Raw genomic sequence first — 21,798 nt, forward strand, 5'->3', positions numbered from 1 at the left:
ATTAGGCATAAATAAAACTACTACTAAAAGGGAAGTTTTATTTAGCAACCTAGTCCATTTTAATTACCTAAATTAAATGTGCTCTTTATGCATATAAGCAAAGCACAAAAACAATTAAGGACTCACATATAAAAATAAGATTTGAATGGTCCTAATATATTTTTAAGTTATGCCACAAATGAAAGAAAAATTTCAAATTTACTTGTTTGATACAAATTATTTGATTTATCTATCAGCAAATGTATGAATTATTATGAATAATAAGATCCATCATCAAATTAACCACATTTATTTAGATCATATTAAATAATAGTTTTATAAAAAAAAAAATAATTCAAATAAAAAACTCTAATAGCAAATAGATAGAAAAAATAGGATTATTATGCAATTTGACTATCTTTATTAAAATATAATTTTTAAATAATTTTTTTATAAATAACTAAATATTTAATTTCAAAAATATCTAATTTTAATTATATGTATAAATTTTGAAATTTACATATATATATATATATATGCATTAATGATATTTTATTTCCTAAAATTTCCTTTTAAGATAAAATATCAAAATAGATATTTTATATTTTTGTAATTTTAAAAATTTAAATAAAATAGTTCTATTTTTTAAAATATAAACTTTAATTAACAATATCTTGTTTCTTAAAAAATCTATTAAGATTTAATGATAAAATATCACATTTTTTAAAAAATAGATATTCATCATTTTCAAATCTTAAGATTTTAAATAGGAGTTTTTATACTACATACTCAAATTTTAAATTTTTTTTCTTTTCTACTGTGAGGGGAATTTTTTTTTTTTTTAAAAAATACTGTGTAAGTTTTATACTGTATACTGTGTTAAGTTTTAACTGTTGTTTCACGGTTATTTTTTTAGTTTTTCCATTGTTATTTTTAATTGTTCTGTCTTGTTATTTTAGGTTAGTTTTATAAAAGAATTGTATTTTTGTAAAAAATTCTGCGTGACAGTAAAATTATAAATTTTTGCCGAAAATCCAATATTTTTATAAGAACTCCAATAATTTATAATTTATGCAATTTACTTTGTGTTATTTACTTATTGCTTATAGTCTTTGAGTTGTGTTCTCCTCTTTATCTGTTATTCTGAATTTTATATGTATTTTTGTAATAGAATTGTAACATTATTTAATTTTTATTATAATCCTTGTATTTTAAAGCATAGAGTTAATAACAATTGGTTTCATATTTACATTTAATATCTCAATTTTCCCAACAACATATATTTTATTGCCAAATTCATGGTCAACAATTTTCAAAATAAAATACGCGAGATTCCATATGAAATTACACTAGCAAATCACACTAATAACAACCGCCTCAAAGCACCATTAAGAAATTTTCATTCTATATATCTTTATTATAAGTTAATTAATAAGTTGACTATGTTACGTAGATAAACAACATATGGGCCAATTATAATGAATACATAATACATTACAAATTCTTGTCAACACAAATTAATAAGGTGTTTAAAAAAGGGGTCAGTTAATGTATAAATCTAAAAGTGCATAATAAGCGATTAGCACCGGAAGAGACAAGATCATTCCAAAGATAACCCTGCAATAAACAAGTGAACAATATCAAGATAAATTGAATTAAATATTTTATAATATCATAATTTTAATTTATTAAGTAATAACATGAAAATGAAATATTATTCTTTAGAGAAAAGCAATATGAATATTTTATACACCGTTAGTTACATATACATAAGTAAATATATATAGTGTAAGACAATGAATATTATTATGTATATATGAAAGATATTCTTACGCTGTGCTAAGCACATCGGCATGCAATCCGTACTCTTTGGCATATATAAAAGATGTAATCGATTGCGGCAACGCTGACTGCATCACAATAATAATACATATATATATATATTGTAAGTCACTAAATGATAATATATATTGTAAATACTATATATACTCCTTAATACTAAATTAAATATAGTTTTTAAAAAATAATAGTAATAATGTATTAATTATTATATGTGAAATTGGACAATATTATATGTTTTTCCAAATTTCATTTAACTTTTAGCACAATATTATAAAGAAGAGTCTTTTACATTTTTGCAGAAACCTAAAAATATAGCATTACAACACATTTTTAGAATTACATCAGTTATTTGACTGTGTGCCAAAGTGATAAATAATATAAACTCCATATGGATTGATCCTTTGGTAAGTAATTTATTATATGGTTGAAAAGTAGTACCTGAATAATAGCTACGCGAAGAACATCGCCATGCAAACCGGCAGCAATGGATCCAATAGCCATAGCTGCTGGTCCTGCTATAAACCTCAACACCATGCCAATCACAGTTAGCCGAGCCCCACACCCAATTATCTTTTCTTGCATCGCCATGAAAATCCCTGCAAAAATTAATAATTATTCATTATGTAATTAATATATATGTATATGTATAATATTTTTCTATAACTTATTAGATTATAAATATATATAAATATATATATATATATATATACACATACATACCCATGCTAAACATAGCAGTGCCTGTCCCAGCTTTCGACATGATCAAAATTGAACCGTCGAAGATGCCTGGCATCTCAATATGCCACCTACGCGCGCGTCAAAACAAAAACTTTTAAAAATTGTATTACACGCAAGCACATGGTATAGTTCAATATAGAGTTCTATATATTTAATGAAAATATATGAATAGAAATAGAATGGAATAAAATTTAAAAGGAATAATTATATAAGGCACTATTTTTTGTAAAATATTTACATTTTTACGTTCAAAGAATGTTTTTTTTTTTTTTACATTTTTACGGTTTTCCAAAAAATAACACGAAAACAACATAAAATCAACAAGAAAACAACATAAAAGTAACATCAAAAAAATAACAAAAAATAACATACATATAACAAAAAATTAACAACAATGAACAAAATTTCAACATAAAAAGACCGTATTTTATGTAAATAAAATCAAAAAAATCGTAAAAATGTTTAAAATTCCGTGAAACCGTATTTTTGTTGTTTTTTTGTTGTTTTTGTGCATTTGTGAAATTAACCCAATTTAAAATGCATAAAAAAAAAATTGATAAGAAAATCATTAAATTTTTCTCTTGTTACATTGGAATGGTCTTTCCTTCCTTTTTAAAATGAAATAATCATTCCACCAAAATGGTGGAAAGAGCTGCATTCCATCAGAATGCCATTCTAATACTTTAAAATGCAACTAAACAAAAAAAAAAAAAAATGAAAATTGATTCATTTCCATTCCATTCTATTTCATTACTTTTAACCAAACGCCATCTAAATACTCGCTCAAATAGTAACACATGGTATATTTATAGAGCTACGCTTCCACTCAAATAAATAAATAAATAAAATAAAGCAATTGTCCACCAAAATTGTCTAAAGACTGTTTTGGTATATGTATTATTTTTCTAAAAATGGGTTTTTTCAAATTCCTATATTTCCTATGACATTTTATGTTTTGTGTCTTATTTGAAAATTTTTTTTTTTTTTATCCATTAATTAAAAATACTCTCATATTATGTTTTTTATTAAAATATATTCACTTTTTTAAGTGAATTGTCTAATATACGACACACTTACATTAACCTGAGGGATCTAACAAGGACATCATCTATAAAATAAGTATATCTAAAAAAATATGTAAATTAAGGTATATAAAAATTAAAACAAATAAAATAACGTCGGTATATAATATAATTTTCTCTAATATTGGAAATAACACATAAGAGTTTTAAGTTCTTTAAAACAAATGTGAATTCTAAATATTTTTCACTAACTTTTTACAATAATTTATAAATTCTTGTGTTCAACCGATACTATAATTCAATTAAGAAAGTTAAGTCAAGTTTTAAGTTTGACTAAAATGGTACATTACTCAAACAATAGTTACAAAGTATTAGATTAAATATTAAAATGAAAGTTTTAAAATTTATACTTGCATTACTTTATTTCAAATTTAATTTTAAGATTAAAAATTAGGAATACTTTATAGTGCTCTCTGTATGTATGTAATATACCTTTTAGGTAACGTTTGATTGAAGAGAATGAAATAGAATAAAATGGAAATGAAATAACTTTTATATGCTATTTATTTTTTGGTTTTATTTTAAAGTATCGAAATGTCATTCTTATTCTAGTAATATTTTGATTCCTTTCAATCAAATGCCACCTAATAAGGTGCTTGTTATGTGAGTTTGAGTTGAAAAGAGTAAAGTTGGAGAGAGCAGACTTGGAGGGAATATGAAACTCATGTATTTGAGGGGATTAACATTGCCATTATCATTTTAATTTAAAAATTGAGACTAATTTGGAAAGACAAACCCCTTGTCATTCAAATTTAATTTAAATTTTATATTCTCATCCCTATCAAGTCTAAATCTCATACCAAATGCTCCATTAATTAGTACTTTTGTTATTTGGATATTTAATATAATATCAATTTTTCTATGATAATGTACTATTGGAGAACCTTGTCTCACATATAGATTAAATGTAAAAATATTGAGCTATATATAAAAACATGTGCTACTCCATTCATCACTAATTGGTTTTGAGATGGAACCCCATAAGGTGATTCAAGATTGGTGAGCAAAAATAGTCATCATCTTGAGAGGGATATTGGAGAACAAAATAATTTATGTATCAAAGATAATATTCAAACAGTTTGTTTGCATTTGTGCACCCACTTTTGGGATCACACCTTGAAATTAGGTTAAAAAATTATATTCTGTCAAAAAATTTTAAAAATTTTAATGTTTTTTTTAGGTAGTTTACTTTAATGATTTATAATTGTATTTTAATAAATTTTTCTAGTAACATATTTAAAATTATTTTGGACTAATATAATGTTGACATGTTATTTACTATTAATTGATAGTAAAGAGGGAGAAAATTCCAACGAATTTCTAAGAGTATGAAGTTTTGTCACTAAAATATTTTACATATGAAGTTAATTAGTATTACAAAATAAACTATTTAAGTATAGTTTCGCCACCATCATTCCATAAAAATACACAAATTAAGATTTTGATAATTAGATAAAAGTTATAGGAGCATTCTATAATGTACCTCTTAAAAGTGGTGGATTGATGCATTCTTATTTATTTCGGTATTCAAGAAAAATTTTAGTCCAATTTGTTTACATAGTCCAATACGTTGTAGTTATTTAAGACATCTTGCAAAATTTTGAGAAATTAAAAAAAAAATTAACATATTGAAAACATATTTCAAACAATCTGTTGTACGCGTGACTTTTTTATTTTATAGGTATGCATATGAAATAGAATGTTTGAACACTGTTTTTAATGTTATAAATTATTTTAAATTTCTCAAAATTTTAGAATGTACGTCTTAAATAACTGTAATGTGCACGAATATAAAAAAATATAGACTAATTTTTTTTTGAATGTCGAAACTGATAGGAAGTACATTGGTTCACCTCCTTAAATAGGTACAGTATACATGACTATGAAACAAAATTATCCTTTAAATTCTACCGGATGCTGAAACACATAAAGGTGTATCTATGCACTCCTTTTAGCGGATGCATTGTAAAAGTTTTCAATATATAAAATACTTGTCAATGGATATTATACCAATGTATGGTACTTACCAATTTTTTTTTTTTTTTTTTTTTTTTTTTTTTTGAGAATAGGTACTGACCAAAAATTTAACTATATATTAAATTAAAAATTTTAAACTATTAGTTTTTGATAGAAATTTGAATATGCTTAATTTATAACCTACTTAATTAAAAAATATCTCGTTTCACCATATCAAATAAATATATATAATTTTACATATATTCTCTTAAAAAATATATAGAAAATGATATGTGGACACTTAAATCACTCACAAATATAATACACATTGACAAGTTACTTTTAATAAGTAGAACCCATCTTCAATAAAAATAATTTGTTGAAATTTTTCTAAAACATTATATTACTCAATTATAATAATCCTTATAAAACAAAAAAATATACTCATTTAGTACTCTATCTTTGCACCAAAAATATATTTAGTACCTTGTATTTTTAATAATACTTATTTAGTATCTTATATTTTAAAATTGTACATATTTAATACTTTAAAGTAAAATATTATTAATACAATTTTATTAATTTGACCAAATAGCTCTCAATTACTTGTAATCAAATAATTAAATTTAAATTTAGAATTTATAAAATTGAAGATAATTTGATTGTATTGATAAAATTTTATTAAAAAATTTTGAGTTTAAGGTATCGAATATGTATAATTTTAAAACACAGGGTACAAAATAATTATTATTGAAAATCCAAGGTACTAAACTAAACTTGTATTTAGATAAAATATAAGGTACCAAATATCTATATAAAACAATATTGAATAATGTTGAATAAATAAATAAATAAATAAGGTACCTGTTGGCGATGAGAGCCCAAAAGAGGCCAATATAAACAGCATATGAATTAGGATTGGAAGCCAATTTAAGCCACACACCCTTCATGAAAAACCAGTACGACCGTTGATCATCACTACCAGCATCTTCATTGTCGTTATTTCCTTCCAAATCCTTATTATTATTATTATTCGAATCACCAACGACAACTACTTTGTTGTCGTTTGATGAAATACCCATGCCCGTACGACGAATCTCCAACACCAACAAAAGAATAGTGAGCCAAATAATGGCTTGTACGACAGAAGACTGAACGACAAGATCAATGCCCATACGACCATACATGGCTTTCACTAAAGGCACTCCGACCACAAGAGAATTAGTCAAACTACAAAGTGAGAAGCTTGTTATGGACCAACCATAACTCCCTTTACTACTCCACTTGGCCCAAAAACCTAACAAAGCCACAGTGATCGCCTTTGATAAAACGTCAGCCCCAATAAACCTATAGTTCCACTCGAAAGGGTCCACGTGGGCTGTGAATTCGAACGTGAAGAGTGGAAGAGTGAAGAAACAAACGAATTGGTTGATAGCATCACACTGCTCAGGACTGAAAATTTTCCACCATTTTACTGACCCATAACCTAATATTAAGGCCACGTATAATGGAACCATGGCTTCCACCACCTTGTAAACATCTACCCACCCTATCATTTTATTTCTATATTATTCCTTTGATGAGTAGTGTTTTTGTTTTTTTGGCTGTACTGTATATCATATGTAGTGGTGTATGAAGTGGGGTATTTATAATACTATATATTATGTGTGTGTGCATGTAGATGGAGTGAGGCTTAAGGCATAATATTAATTAATTTGTTCCCTTAGTGAATTATTTTTTTCTGTTTTGTTTTTTGTTATTATTATTGAGAGGATTTGATGAGTAGGTGGGTGGGTGTATACGATTCTGTAATAATATGCTGTGGATTCCGATCGAAAGGGTGACATATATGTGTATATATATAATGTATGTTTTTTTTGGTTAGTGCATAAAAATGTAAGGTTACTTTCACCAGGTTTCATCTTGTAGTATAATGTTATAAACTATATATAATCATCATCATCTTGGTCTATTGTATAGAATAACGAATGAGGTTCCACCCACATATATATATAACTATATATATATATCTTAGCAAATAAGATTTCTGCTTAATTTTTTAAACTAATTGTTATTGATTTAATTTTTGGTTTATTGTATATCTTTATATATTAAAAGTGCCTATCTAACGGCATTTCTTGGTTTAACGTTTTTCTTCTTCTCTTCCGTTAGTTTTAACAGAACATTTAAATTATATTTCTTTTGAATCGTTATCGTTAACAATTAACATCAAAATAATAATAATAATAATAATAATAATAATAATAATAATAATAATATGTATAGATTCCCACTGCCTACAAATATGATAAGTCGTTAACATATAAAAAATATATATGTATAAATTCTCGATTCCCTACCAACCCGCAAAGTCGTTCAGTCGACGATTGAAGGCATAAATTCAGTCGCTTCAGTCGCTTGCAAAATCTTTTTCGCTGATCTGCGATTGGAGATGAATCCACCCAGCACCCCGCCGCCACTACTAGCCCCAAGCCCCGTAGATCTGACTCCAAATTTCTTCTTTGGTATATTCGACATGAGAATCGGTCAACGTCCTCTACATCATCTTCTCGCTCCTTGACCTCTTCGACCTTGCTCACTGCTCTGTTGTCTGCAAATCTTGGTACCCTTTTGTTTATATGAAAAACCCATTTGAAAAAGTATCTAAAGTTTTAATTTTTAATTTTTGTGTTTTGATGCAGGCATGTGGTTATCAACAAGTCTAAGCTGCTTCAAGTCTTTTACATGCAGCAGCAGAAAATTGGATGTTTCTACAAGTTTGGAGAAGCCTTTGAATGTGTATTTGGAGGAGGTGGCTATGGAGCGCCATAGACTGGCTTTGGCTAAAGGATCGGTTGTTGTTAATCAGTGGAGAGGCCACTCAATTGGGTAATGTTTAATGATATAGTATTTCTTCAAGTTTGAAACTTTATTTTTGGTCACTTTGGAAGATGTTAATTCACTTATGAAATTACATGTTGTTTCATCTATAGTTAGTTATTGGGATTTAAGTGTTTACTAATGACAATGCTTAAAAATGAGCATAAAGATCAAGATGGTTGTTTTAAACTTGAAATGTAATCAATAAAGGCAAAGACTGTATATCATGTTTTCTAACTTCTGTTGTTGTTGTTGTTGCTAATTTCTAAGTTAACTTTTTTAGGACGAATTAATGTCGAATGAAGAGGGGATTGCTTCTTACTGGTGGAGGTGATAAGGTATATTCTACCTCACACCAAGATAATAGTAGAGTTTTTTCACTTATGATTACTTAGTTAGAACATGAAAATGAGAGATTCTGTGCTGATTTTGACATATGTTCTTGCTTAGTAGACTGTAATTATATGTTGTTTTTTTCTCATCATAGGTAAGTTTCCTTTGCAGACGTTCTGTTTAGATCTTACATAGGCTTTAAGAAGTTCACAAGTAGAATGTATTGTTATTTAAATAAATGAATCTTCAACATTATTTTCAGGTTCTCATAATGCTAGGTCACATTAGTTATTAGCCTCCATAGTAAATTATAAATTTAGAGCTCTTATGTATGCAATTATTTTCTTATAAATCTTTACCCTTAATAATTGGTAAATTACTGTTTTTTATATGTTTCTTATGGTAGGTTATGCGTCTCTGGTCGTTAGGAAACTATAAATGTTTGGAAGAATATTCAACACCAGACTCAACCTTCGTAGTTGACTTCGATTTTGATGAATATAAGGTAACTTGAATACATCAGCAAATCATTGTAGTTCATGATTTTCTTTCCTATGTTAGTGACATTGTTTGTGTTTCATAGATTGTTGGATTACTTGGCACTTGTATATGTATATGGAGGCGAGATGGGGCAAGAAGTGTATTTCCTCCTTATGAGGGTACCTTTTCTAAGGGTTTATGCATGCGGTATGGTGCTTCATCCTCTCATTTTTACTTGGTCATTTGATAAAAATGTTGTAAAAAATTATGAAAATTTTAGTTAGAAAGATAATTCATGATCACTGGCTTATGTTAAGTCCGAAAATGTGCATCACTTGGAACTAAGCAGCTTCGCCTTTTACGGTATTATTGCTTCTGACCCTTTCTCTTTCATGTCTAAATTTGCCCTGCTATCCTTCTAAATAAGTTTATAGATTTTACATTTTGTTCTTGAAGAAAATAATTGCAACTCTTTGATGTAAATAAACTATCTGATGGAGGTCATTTTTATGTTTGGTTTTCTAATTTCAGGATGCATACCGGGTCAGTGACGTGCTTATGCGTGTAGTGTGGTGTACCGGGTCATTTTTATGATTTTGCTTATGTGCTTATGTTTGGTTTTCCAATCCTTTTCAGTCCAATCCTACGTACCAAACGGGCCCTTAATGTATAATTAGTTAAGTACCCTCAAGATTTGGTAATTTAAGGTTGTATTTGTTGTTTGATGCCAATACGACCTAGCAAATCTCGCAAGGTAATATTTATTGATTAATATTTTCTCCCTCTGTGTAAATTGCTACTCTTTTTTTTCTCTCATATTCTCTCTTCTGAAAAAAAAAAAATCTTCTCAAATCTGTTGTGACCCAAATTCGGAACGATCAGAATCAAAAAAGAAGAAAAGAATGAGTTATCATGAACTAGCCTGAAGGAAAATGTTCAAAAAATGTTCAAGCTCTTCTCTTTGATTTATTATTAATATGAAGTCTCTTTCAATCTTCTAAGTGTAACATGTTTTAATCATAATCATAAGTACAGTTCATAAGTACTTTTAATATTACCAATTTTTTAGTATTATTAATAACAATGTGTACATTATAAGTTTATATATACAATTATGACAATTAGTTGCCGATTTTTTTAAAAAAAAATTACTAAAACTTAAATAAAACTAATATTTACGTGGCTCGCCACGTAACTTTCATCTAGTATATATATATATATATATATATATGTTGATCGATCGATCATACACGTAAGTGGTGGGCGTGTGCTTGCTTATTTTAAGTAACGTGCATGCATTCGTACACATGCATGCATACATATATTTCTGAATTCGAATGCTGATCAAAGTTATCAAACAGCTCACTAGTTATTTATTTTTATTGGTTTTGAAAAAAATGAAAATTTTCAGTAATAGATAAATCACATTATTATCTAAAATTACATGATAATATATTAGCAGAATCAAAAAGATTAGATAATAGAAACACCATATTATATACAAAATTATATAAGAATCAAAACCGTAATAATATCTTCAACTAAAATACAAATAGGCTGCTACTTGCTAGAGTGTTGAAGCATCAACCAAAGGGCGAAGAATGCTAGATTTATAATACAAATAAACATCTGACAAATCACATCTATTAATGACTATTTGCCAAAGATCTTCCAATAAAAATTGGATAATTAATAACAACCCTATTATTCAATCTAGAATAAAAGTAAGCAACCAACCGACCAACCATAGAGATAACTTGTAATAAATAATCGCACCATAAACTATGAGACCAATAAAAATTAAAGAATCCCCCAAATTTGAACATGGACAAAAATAGTCATGCTACTAACACAAACATGCTTTAAACCAATTGACATTTCCCTAATATATCAAAAAGAAACAAGACAAAAATCTCATGCATGCATGAATGAATAAAGTCCTACTACCATAACAATGTGGTGTAGCAACTCTATTATATTGAAAATAAAAAGAAACATAAAAAATAAAACATATATAGAAAATAAAAATAACACACTACACGATGATTGACGCTATAGTGAATATTTAATTCAGTGTCAATGAGCAACTTAAATTTTCGAGATACACCTCTAAAGAAAGAAGATCGACCGAGAAGAAAAGAACACTTAGGAAGAAGGATAGCAATAACCTCGGTGAAATTGAAAATAGATTGAAAATGAAAAAGACCTGACTAGCTAGCTAGAGGCACTATATGGCTAGAAACGGCCTGCGAGCCCTAGCCAGGCAAAAAAAATCAAGCGGCGGCTAAAAACTTCTAGAGAGTACAACTCACTAGTTAATTAATAATAATTATGTAAGTTTATGTAGGAATAATTTTAATTAATCACTGATGATAATTATTAATAATATGCTCAAAATTTCACAAGACAATTTAAGGAAGGGATATAGTACTATATACATATAATACCGAATAAATTCCGTAGGTGGAATATATACATATTTATATATATGCAAAATCTCTTTTATGAAAGAAAAAAGAATAAGCAAAATATAATAATTCAATCCTGATACGTTAATAATGAAATTATTATGATACCATATGTATGTAGGTATATATATATAACTTTTATATATATTATAATGTAAATTTTATTTCTATTAATTTTATAAATTTTAATGAAGTAAAACTTTCCTCAATATATACCTATATTCCCTTTCTATGGTTGGAATGTGAAATATATGCTTGTTCTTGCAAGAAACTGATCTCTCCGACATACGGTGGAGTGCTAGTTGGCTGAGATTGATGGGTTTTATTTTATTTTACTTAAATTGTTATTGAATGGTTTAGGATCAAGCTACCTCTACCGCCACATATATAAAATTATTTATCATAATATTAATATAGGTCATCTAGAGAATATAATATTGATCTTAAGAGTACCAAAATGGTTCTTTTGAAACATTAACGCATGCCATGACATGTTGAGCTACCACTTAAATTTAATGTCGCAAAAAGTTTGGGGTGTGACAAAACAAATAATAAAGACTGTCTCTATTAGTTTATTTTTACTTTATTTTATTTGTTTATATCATCTTAGTAGTGAATACAAAAAACCAAAGGCTGAGCAGATCAAAACAAGCAAATGGGTTCGAAATTTAACGTTCACTACTTTTTGCAAAATTAAACAAATTAAATAATATTATATGCTCTGCATGTTTGATGATGATGTCTAGCTACTTGCCTAGATTTTGTACAATTTGATTTCGTGAGTAGTCAATTTTGGCTTACATTATATACATGTTTTATTTATTTTTATTGGAACGCATAAATGCACTATCACAATGGCATCGATCTCTCTCTCGTCAATATATGTGGAGAAAGTTGCGTTGCGTTGCGTTTTCTTGTTTTTCTTTCATTGGTTTAACGTACTTTTGCGAAACCAATCGAACAATTCATACATGTAATTATTATAATGAGAATATTTATAAAAGAAGTGATACTATATATAATTTATAGTGTTGATTTTCATCATTATATTTTTAGTGGCTCCAACAATTCAATATTTTTTCCATCCCACCAGTACTGATCTATTTGAAAAAGTAGAGTAAAATTTGTCTTTGTCCTGTTATATTATTTTATAATATAATAAAGTATATAGATTAAAACGTGATAAATATATGTGAATAATATATATTAAGTGTATGGTAAATAAATGTGTAATTTATGATTTTATAATGTACACTTTTGTAACCTACATGTTGTAACTTGGAGAGGAGTTACAATTTGTTGTCACTTGTAACTCATGTGTTGATCACACATTATTAGTGTAATAAAAGAGATGTTACACAAAGATGATGATAGAATTCAAAATTATGATGGTATAGTTGTTACAAAATAGATTAATACTCATTTATGGGAGAGAAATGAGGTGTGAAATTTGAATTCTATGTGTGATCACTTAAACATTATAAAAGGAGGTCTTTGGTGTTCATTTGAGAGATATGAAGTTTTCTATCAAGAAAGCACTTTGCTAAAAAACCCTGAAAGGCTTGATAATTCCCAAAGCTATTTCCTAGAGAGTTCCCTTAGTGCTTAGAGATAGGGGAAATAAACTTTTCGACAAAGGTGTAATACCTTGTTCAAGTCATGGTGATCCCCACTAATCTACACTCAAGGTTGTGAGTGAGTGTTTATATATTTATATATTATGCTTTTGTTATATATATACATATATTATATTACATGTGTTGTATCTTCTTCTTCTACCTTTCTTATACATATAATATATATAGTGTATATATATTATATATTATGTGTTGTAACATTTATTTAATCTCTTTGTTGGTCCTTGTATTATATTGCAATAGAGTTGTAATATCTTGATTTTCTTCCATTGTAATAATATCTCTAACATTCAAAAGCTTATTTCTTTTTAATGGAAGAGGTGATAAATCAAGATTGTGAGAATACAAGGATAAGGATTTTATGTTAAAACGATTCTTGAGTGAGTATGGTGGTGTGTATTATGTGATTTACTATATTTTATATGATAGTAATATATATAATATATATATGAGTTATATATATGTGATCATGTGTTTATATCATATTATATATATGATATTTGAAATTTATATCATGTTATTGTATGTATATATGTGAGATATATAATATATAACATGTATATATATGAGTAATATATATTATATATATGTAAAGCATGTGATATAATATATATTAGTGTAATTAAATATGTAGAAATAAATATTTTCTATGTATTTATATGAGGCATGCATATAATATACATATCATGTATATAAAAGTGTATATAAATGTTATATATGTGTGAGGTATGTAACATATATAATTGTGTATTTATATATATTATGTGTATATGATATATGATATATATATGTATATGAGATATATAACATATATGTTTATATAATTAATATTATGTATTTTACATACATATTAGTTTGCATAAAATTATAATTTGGGAGTTATAATTTTACGTATGGGAGTTATATATTAATTTTATATTAATATATGAGTTACATAACATCATAATAATGTTGATATAATAAAATAGTGTTTATTATTATTGTGAGAATTATTATTATTTATTTTGTGAATAAAGAATATTTTGAATTCTTTTTCAATTTGGTGGTGAACATCTCACTTTATGAGATAATAAAATATGGCTTTTGAGAAGTCACATCTTTTATTTGATTATAAGAGATAATCATCTCATATAATGTGATAAGAAAAAGTAAACTATGAGAGTTACAGTTTTATTGGACTTGCATTGTCATAAGCAAGAACAATTAAGATCATAGTGAATCCAAACTTGTGAAATGAATCATAAATTGGAAGAACAATTTTAGACTCAAAAATAAAGTGAGTCAATGTGGATTCAAAAATTGTGAAAATAAACAAAATTGGAGAAGCAATTTTGAATCTTAAATAATCAAAGTGCTGAACAAAATTGATGAGAATTCTGTTAACTTTGGTATAATTTTGGGCTAATCTCATTGAGGAGATAACTTCAAAATAATGGGTAAAAATAATCACATTATTTTGTGAGTAGTATTGTGAGTTTGATATTTAGTTTTGTTGAGAAAACTAAAAATATCAAATGGTATTTTAAAGTGACCTTAAAAAGTCATTTCAAGAGGAAATATACAAAAGTGATATTTTATATACACTTTATGCTAAAAATGTGGGGGTGAGCCACAAATTTAATCAAAATGTGTTGAGAGATTATTGATTAATTTATTTGATTTTGAATTCAAATTCTAAATCAAATTTGGCTATGTGCATATGTAAAATTTTGACATATTTTGGTGTCAAAATTTAGTGAAAATAATTTCAAGAAGGAAATTAATTAAAAGAGTTATAGAGACAAAGTGGTCTTCTATATTTTAAAATCAAGATATTATCTTGATAAGTCAAATGTGAAAGTGTGGGGGTGCACACTCCAATATGAGAATTTGAGACATGCTTGATGTCTTAAAATAAAGTGCAATTTAGACATGTTTGGTGTCTAAATTAATGTTTAATTTTGATATGTTTGGTATCAAAATTATTGAAAAAATTTGAGTTGTGTGAAAATTAATCTTTTATGATTAAATTTTCAAAGCTTAAGTACTTAAGGAGAAAAGTGGTTACAAAGTGAACACTATATTTTGGCATGCATGGTTCATATGGAATCAAAAGTGAGAGGTTATAACAAATCGCTTAATCTCCGTACAAAATTAAATCATGAATTTTGAGGGATGGGACCTAAACTCCCTTAGTGTTTTGCTCATTGATGGTAACCTATCTTAACACTAGTAAACATCTAGTCTTAAGTTCAATAGGTAATAACAAGTCAATAGAGTGAATATGGTACTCAATTGTCTCATCTATGAATGAGTACATGTAGTGAAAATTAAGGGTTAAAACCGAAAAGTTTTCTAATGGAGCTTAAGCTTAAGAAAACTCACTTAAGCTTAAGAAGTGTCTAAAGAGTGGTGAGACACTAACACTCCACCTATATGGACTAGAGGTGGTGCCGCCTCTTATGAGAATTGCGAGTATTCTCTAGAGAGTCCACGAATTGGAATTTTGCACATGGCCATTAACGGTTCAAGAGCGAGACATGCGGTCTCAAGTGAGCATTAGTGAGGGTGTGTGTGTTATCACCGGTTTGTACTAAAGGAATAGTGGTTCAATGCTACGGCAACCAAAATTTCATCAAACTTTGTGGTAACTACACTAAGGTAAAATTCAAGTTGAAAGACATTTTACCTAATGCACCTAAGCAAGACTTCTTTGAAAGTGTATATTTATTCAATCAAAGTGGGAGAATGTTATATTTTGATATAATATTTTGATTGATTAAATAAATGTTACAAGTGTGTTACACATTTTAATCTAGTGGGGGATTGTTATATTATTTTATAATATAATAAAGTATAGATTAAAATGTGATAAATATATGTGAATAATATATATTAAGTGTATGGTAAATAAATGTGTAACCTATGATTTTATAATCTACACTTTTGTAACCTACATGTTGTAACTTGGAGAGGAGTTACAATTTGTTGTCACTTGTAACTCATGTGTTGATCACACATTATTAGTGTAATAAAAGAGATGTTACACAAAGATGATGATAGAATTCAAAATTATGATGATATAGTTGTTACAAAATGGATTAATACTAATTTATGGGAGAGAAATGAGGTGTGAAATTTGAATTCTATGTGTGATCACCTAAACATTATAATAGGAGGTCTTTGGTGTTCATTTGAGAGATATGAAGTTTTCTATCAAGAAAGCACTTTGCTAGAAAACCCTGAAAGACTTGATAATTCCCAAAGCTATTTCCTAGAGAGTTCCCTTAGTGCTTAGAGATAGGGAAAATAAGCTTTTGGACAAAGGTGTAATACCTTGTTCAAGTCATGGTGATCGCCACTAATCTATATTCAAGGTTGTGAGTGAGTGTTTATATATTTATATATTATTCTCTTGTTATATATATACATATATTATATTACATGTGTTGTATCTTCTTCTTCTACCTTTCTTATATATATAATATGTATAGTGTATACATATTATATATTATGTGTTGTAACATTTATTTAATCTCTTTGTTAGTCCTTGTATTATATTGCAATAGAGTTGTAATATCTTGATTTTCGTCCATTGTAATAATATCTCTAACATGCCCATGTTTAAAGACTTATATATTAAACAATTTGTCTTCAAAGGAACATATTAAGGCATTATATACGTGCACTTGTGTCATTAATTATCTCAACAAAAAATTTAATTTTACTCACAACAAAACTAAAAAAAAAAAATGTCCTAACCAAAAGTTCCAGTACAAAATTATTTTTATTATTGTGACTAAAATTTTTAACCACAGACTTTATTTAGACACAATTTTTTTTTCTGAAATAAGATTGTTAAAATTCCGTATTTTAATATTACCAATTGATTATCTAATTATTAATCAATTAATTAAATGAGGAATAATAAATATTGTATTGAAACAGTTATTCTGTAGTTATGGAACACAACTCAGTAATTGCAAAATAAAATAAGAAAACAAACAGTGCAAACACTACTACAAACTGCACTTTTGGTGTCAGTTTTAAATTGACACTTATACCTATAGTGTCGGTTTATAAAACTGACACCTATTCCACAGTCACAAAAAGTCAGATTCTAAGCGTCTGTTATAAACTGAGACAAATAGTTTTGGTGTCATTGTAAAACAGACACTTAAAATATACATTAACTATTTTTCTTCCTTTAATGTCGGTTTAAAAGTGAGATTAAATGAGTATTTTCGAATAAAAAAATAACTGTTAAATATAAAAGGGAAATTTGCGGCAAAAGCCCCCAAAAAGTTCAGTTTGATACAGATAAGTCCCCAATCTTCAAAAATAGCGGCAATAGTCCTCAAGGTCATATTTTTTATTTGTCCGTTGGTCTCCAAGTTAACAAATCCGTCAAACCCAATTCAAATGCCACGTGTCGAAATATTATTGGTCTAAATTATTATTTTAATTTAAAAAATAAAAATAAAAATAAATAAATAAACAAATAATTTGAAAATAATTTATTTTTTTCTTTTTCTTTTTCTTTCTTTTCTTCTTCGTCTTATTCGTTTTCTTCTTCTTCTCATGCCAGAAACCCAACCCCAAACTAGCACCACCACCACCAACCCCTTTCGACCACCGTCCACAGTCCCCTGCCATTCAACCTAGCCCTTCGACTAGTTCCCAATCGACCCAGAGCCCTTCTTCTTAATCTTCTTCATCTTTTTTTTTCTTCTTCTTCACACGAAACCCCACCCACCATCACTGTCATGCACATCTGAGAGGGAGAAAAGGAGAAAGACGGAGAGGCAAGGGCTCAAGGGTGAAAGGTCAGAGTTTGGGTTTCAATTTTTTTGGATTCATTTCAAGCTTGGAGCACCGAGAATGGCCAGCGTCGAGCTTGGGCGTGGCTGTTCGACGAGAAGAGAGAAAGACGAGAGAGATAGAGAAAGATGGAGGGTGAGCTCGATTTTCTGGGTTCATTTAGATGATAAATGAATGTTGGTAAAAGTTAGGGTTTTTTTAATTTTAGGTTTTTATTTTATTTTTAAAAAATTATATCAGGCGGCTACTCTGAACAATGAACAGAATTGGAGAAGCAGCATGAGGGTCAAGCTTCTGAAGCAAGCGATATTGTTCCCTTACCTATTCCTCTCCTTTAATCTCACTAACAAGCGGAGCTGAACCTTGTGTTGTTGTATATATGCCTTAGGCAAAGCACGACCAGTGGAAGCAAATGTGGAGGCCTGCTGATTCTGAGAAGAATCATGGTATACAACTGCCTGATCGGACCAAAGACGAGGGGAATCATAACACCATCGAGCAACATGATGATACACCCGATGAAGAGGTAACTCGGTTTTTCTTTTCACACTTCAACTTTGGTCAAACCGATAGCTGGTGATTAATCTCTATGATTTTAGGATGCGGCTCATTCTTACAAACAGAAAAAGGAGCACAGAGTTCGAAAACGAAGAAGACGAAGAAGAAAAGAAAGAAAAAGAAAAAAAAGAAAAAAATAAATTATTTATTTATTTTTATTTTTATTTTTTAAATTAAAATAATAATTTAGACCAATAATATTTTGACACGTGGCATTTGAATTGGGTTTAACGGATCTGTTAACTTGGAGACCAACGGACAAATAAAAGACATGACATTGAGGATTATTGCCGCTATTTTTAGAGATTGGGGACTTATCTGTATCAAACTAAACTTTTTGGGAACTTTTGCCGCAAATTTCCCAAAAAAAAAATTTAGTAATTTCGAAATTATTAAACCTATCAAACTCATTAACATAAAAATTTTGGCATTATAACAACTTTAAAATGAACATTTCCCATTTTCAACAACCTGTTAAAACACATAAAAAATATACAATTTTCATAATAATTTATCAATTTTACAGCCAGTGTACAAAATAAAAAATACATACATTAAACTCAATAGACAAACAAATTCCAAATATATAATTGCTAAATACAAAAATTATTAAACAAAATCAACAAAATTTGAACTAAAAATTACACTGAAATATACAAACAAATCTTGGATATGGGTTCTTGCTCATGGTTTTTTGGATCCGCTTGGACCATCGATGACCGTGCACAGAGAGATGGGCTTTGGGGTTCTTGGGTCGTGATTTTTTGGAGTGGCTAGCCTGAGCTCCAGCACCGCATGAAGAATAGAGGAACAAGAGAGAGAGTGAGAGAGAGAGAGAGAGAGGTCGGTTCGCCTGAGGTTTCAATTTGGGCACCACACGAAGAAGAAGGGGTTTTGGGATTTAACTCTAGCCTTCAGTTGGTGTCGCACGAACGAAGAAGAAGGAGAAGATTGATCTGGTGAGCGAGAGAAGAAGGGGAATAGAGAGAGAAGGACGGTAGAGAGAGAGAGAGAGAGAGGCTGAGTAGTTTTGAGATGTGAGATGTGGGTAGGGTTTTTAATTTTGGTTTTTTATTATTAGCATAGGGTTTTGAAATGAGCTTTTTTAGTTGGGCTTTTTTATTTTAAATTAATGCATTGAAAGTGTCAGTTTATAACAGAGACCAAAAGATCTTTTAGTCTCGGTTATAAATTGACACTTATGCTCAATTTGTATGTACAATTTTTTTTTAAAGTTTTTTGGGTCTCAGTTATAATTTTAGTGTTAGTGTACTAATCGACACTAAAAGTCATTATGGGTGTCAGTTATAAATCGAGACCGAAGATTTGGGGTGGTCTTTAGTGTCAAGTTTAAAAAAAGCGTCATTCGAACTGACACTAAAAGTCTATTTTGTAGTAGTTGAAAAATAAAAACACACAAGAGTTTTGTATAAGGTATCAATAATCCTTACAGATTGGCACTAGTCCACGTGGTCATGCCAAGATATAAGATTCATTAGATAGATCTCAAAATACAAAGTAATTGGCTTATACGTACATAAATACACTCCCTCTTATTGTATGCCGCAAGCTTGATGTATTCTACTTTTTAACAGAATCTTGGTGAAACTTTAAGTTCTCAAACTCTCTTCGATCTCCTTGAAGAGTGTTTGCTTCCTCCCGAGGCAAGTCTTGAAAAGTTATTTCCCAAAAGCTTGTAGAATTATCTTCCAAAAGTAGCACTGTTGTTCTTCTTCTTTTGTAGACTTGATTACAGACTCAAGACGATACAAAATACATAAATAAAGAGGAAGAGACGAAATCGAATCTATGGCAGCATTGGTTTATACATTCCTTTTAGTCTTAACTCTAGGAATTATTTTTTTTCGCCATCTTTTTTCAAGGACCGCCAAAAGTTCCAACTAGAAAATGAAATAATTTTTCATTATCTCGATGGAAAGGTAATAATTTAATTACACTTGATGGTCACAAATTTATTAATTAACTAAGATATATGTATTGGAACACTTCTCAATGGGTATTACCCATTGATAGTTACTAAACAATTTAACTATAAACATTAATTTTAAAAATATTAAACTAATAGATTTTGATCCAATTACGAATACTAAAAGAGGAATTTAAAATTTTATGCTTAATTTAGCTACTTAATTAAAAAAAATATAAAAAAAATCACTCTATTACATTATATTAAAAATATATTATATACAAAATACTAAAGTCAAACTCAATTATTTTTTTGCTAGAAAATTGTTTTTCTTAATTTTTTTCAGCCAATGAAACAACTCCAACTCATATAATATAAAAATGAGATATTTTTTTAATTAGATAGAAAAACTTAGCATAGAAATTCAAATTTTCATAATATTATGGGTAATATCCATTAAAAGTGCATATTTATGTTAATGAATTAAAATGTTAATATAATTTTAAAAATAGAGCCTACTAGATTATAAGGGCATAAAATACGTATCTTGAGGCGTGGTCATGAATTTCACTAGTAAATTATCCAAGACAACCTAAAAATCAAGAATGTGATTTTTATGTTTTGAAATACATGACTGATATCGTCGCACGTGCAAACCCTAACTGTTATATACACGATCAAAAAGCTATAAGTTTAAATTATTAATTATCGTATTTATTAGATTAACAAATAATATACATAAACTAATATAAATTTTTACTTCTTTTAACAGTTTGAGAAAAAAAAGAATTGCAATCCAAAAATTGAATTGTTACTATTATAGCGATAGTGGATAGAATGATTGTTGGCGGTAATTCACGAAGGCTTAGACAATTGATGCTGAAATATATAAGAATTTTTCTTCCCTAGCTTATTTTTTAGGTTAACTTGTAATTAGATTTATTCACTTGTTAACACTTAGACTAATTTTACAATATTTGTGTAATATAATTGTAATTTTTTTTATTACTTCTATAAAATTAATTTAAGTATATTGGCTAGCCATAAAATTAATTTAAATAATATTTAATTTAGCTTTCAAAAAATAAATATTTAATTTAAATTAAAAAATATATTAT

At 28.0% G+C, this 21,798-nt stretch overlaps 2 protein-coding genes across 2 annotated transcripts; one reads left to right on the forward strand and one right to left on the reverse strand.

Moving 5' to 3' along the window:
• Positions 1-1,367: 1,367 nt before the first annotated feature.
• Positions 1,368-7,422, reverse strand: LOC115718777 (auxin efflux carrier component 5). The gene is made up of 5 exons (XM_030647603.2): positions 6,462-7,422; positions 2,542-2,627; positions 2,260-2,417; positions 1,813-1,889; positions 1,368-1,596 (listed from the first exon to the last, which is right to left on the reverse strand). Exons 1-5 carry the CDS (start codon positions 7,151-7,153, stop codon positions 1,521-1,523), a joined length of 1,089 nt encoding a protein of 362 aa, XP_030503463.2. The 5' UTR covers positions 7,154-7,422; the 3' UTR covers positions 1,368-1,520.
• A 526-nt stretch (positions 7,423-7,948) lies between these two features.
• On the forward strand, positions 7,949-9,695 carry LOC133033932 (F-box/WD-40 repeat-containing protein At3g52030-like). Its single transcript, XM_061108991.1, has 5 exons — positions 7,949-8,220; positions 8,300-8,486; positions 8,761-8,815; positions 9,217-9,315; positions 9,394-9,695. The coding sequence occupies exons 3-5, from the start codon at positions 8,777-8,779 to the stop codon at positions 9,535-9,537; spliced, it is 282 nt and encodes a 93-aa protein (XP_060964974.1). The 5' UTR covers positions 7,949-8,220; positions 8,300-8,486; positions 8,761-8,776; the 3' UTR covers positions 9,538-9,695.
• Positions 9,696-21,798: the final 12,103 nt, after the last annotated feature.

The sequence above is a fragment of the Cannabis sativa genome, chromosome 2 (genome assembly GCF_029168945.1).
Source record: "Cannabis sativa cultivar Pink pepper isolate KNU-18-1 chromosome 2, ASM2916894v1, whole genome shotgun sequence".
Lineage (NCBI taxonomy): Eukaryota > Viridiplantae > Streptophyta > Magnoliopsida > Rosales > Cannabaceae > Cannabis > Cannabis sativa.

Bases quoted from the DNA above. Each gene is read 5' to 3' on its own strand.
- LOC115718777 (XM_030647603.2), bottom strand. From the start codon at position 7,153: ATGATAGGGTGGGTAGATGTTTACAAGGTGGTGGAAGCCATGGTTCCA. The intron at 2,628-6,461 runs GTACCTTATTTA...ACGCGCGCGTAG, and splicing joins TGGGCTCTCATCGCCAACAG to GTGGCATATTGAGATGCCAG. The intron at 2,418-2,541 runs GTATGTATGTGT...TAATTTTTGCAG, and splicing joins CACTGCTATGTTTAGCATGG to GGATTTTCATGGCGATGCAA.
- LOC133033932 (XM_061108991.1), top strand. From the start codon at position 8,777: ATGAAGAGGGGATTGCTTCTTACTGGTGGAGGTGATAAG. The intron at 8,816-9,216 runs GTATATTCTACC...TTCTTATGGTAG, and splicing joins TTACTGGTGGAGGTGATAAG to GTTATGCGTCTCTGGTCGTT. The intron at 9,316-9,393 runs GTAACTTGAATA...TGTGTTTCATAG, and splicing joins TCGATTTTGATGAATATAAG to ATTGTTGGATTACTTGGCAC.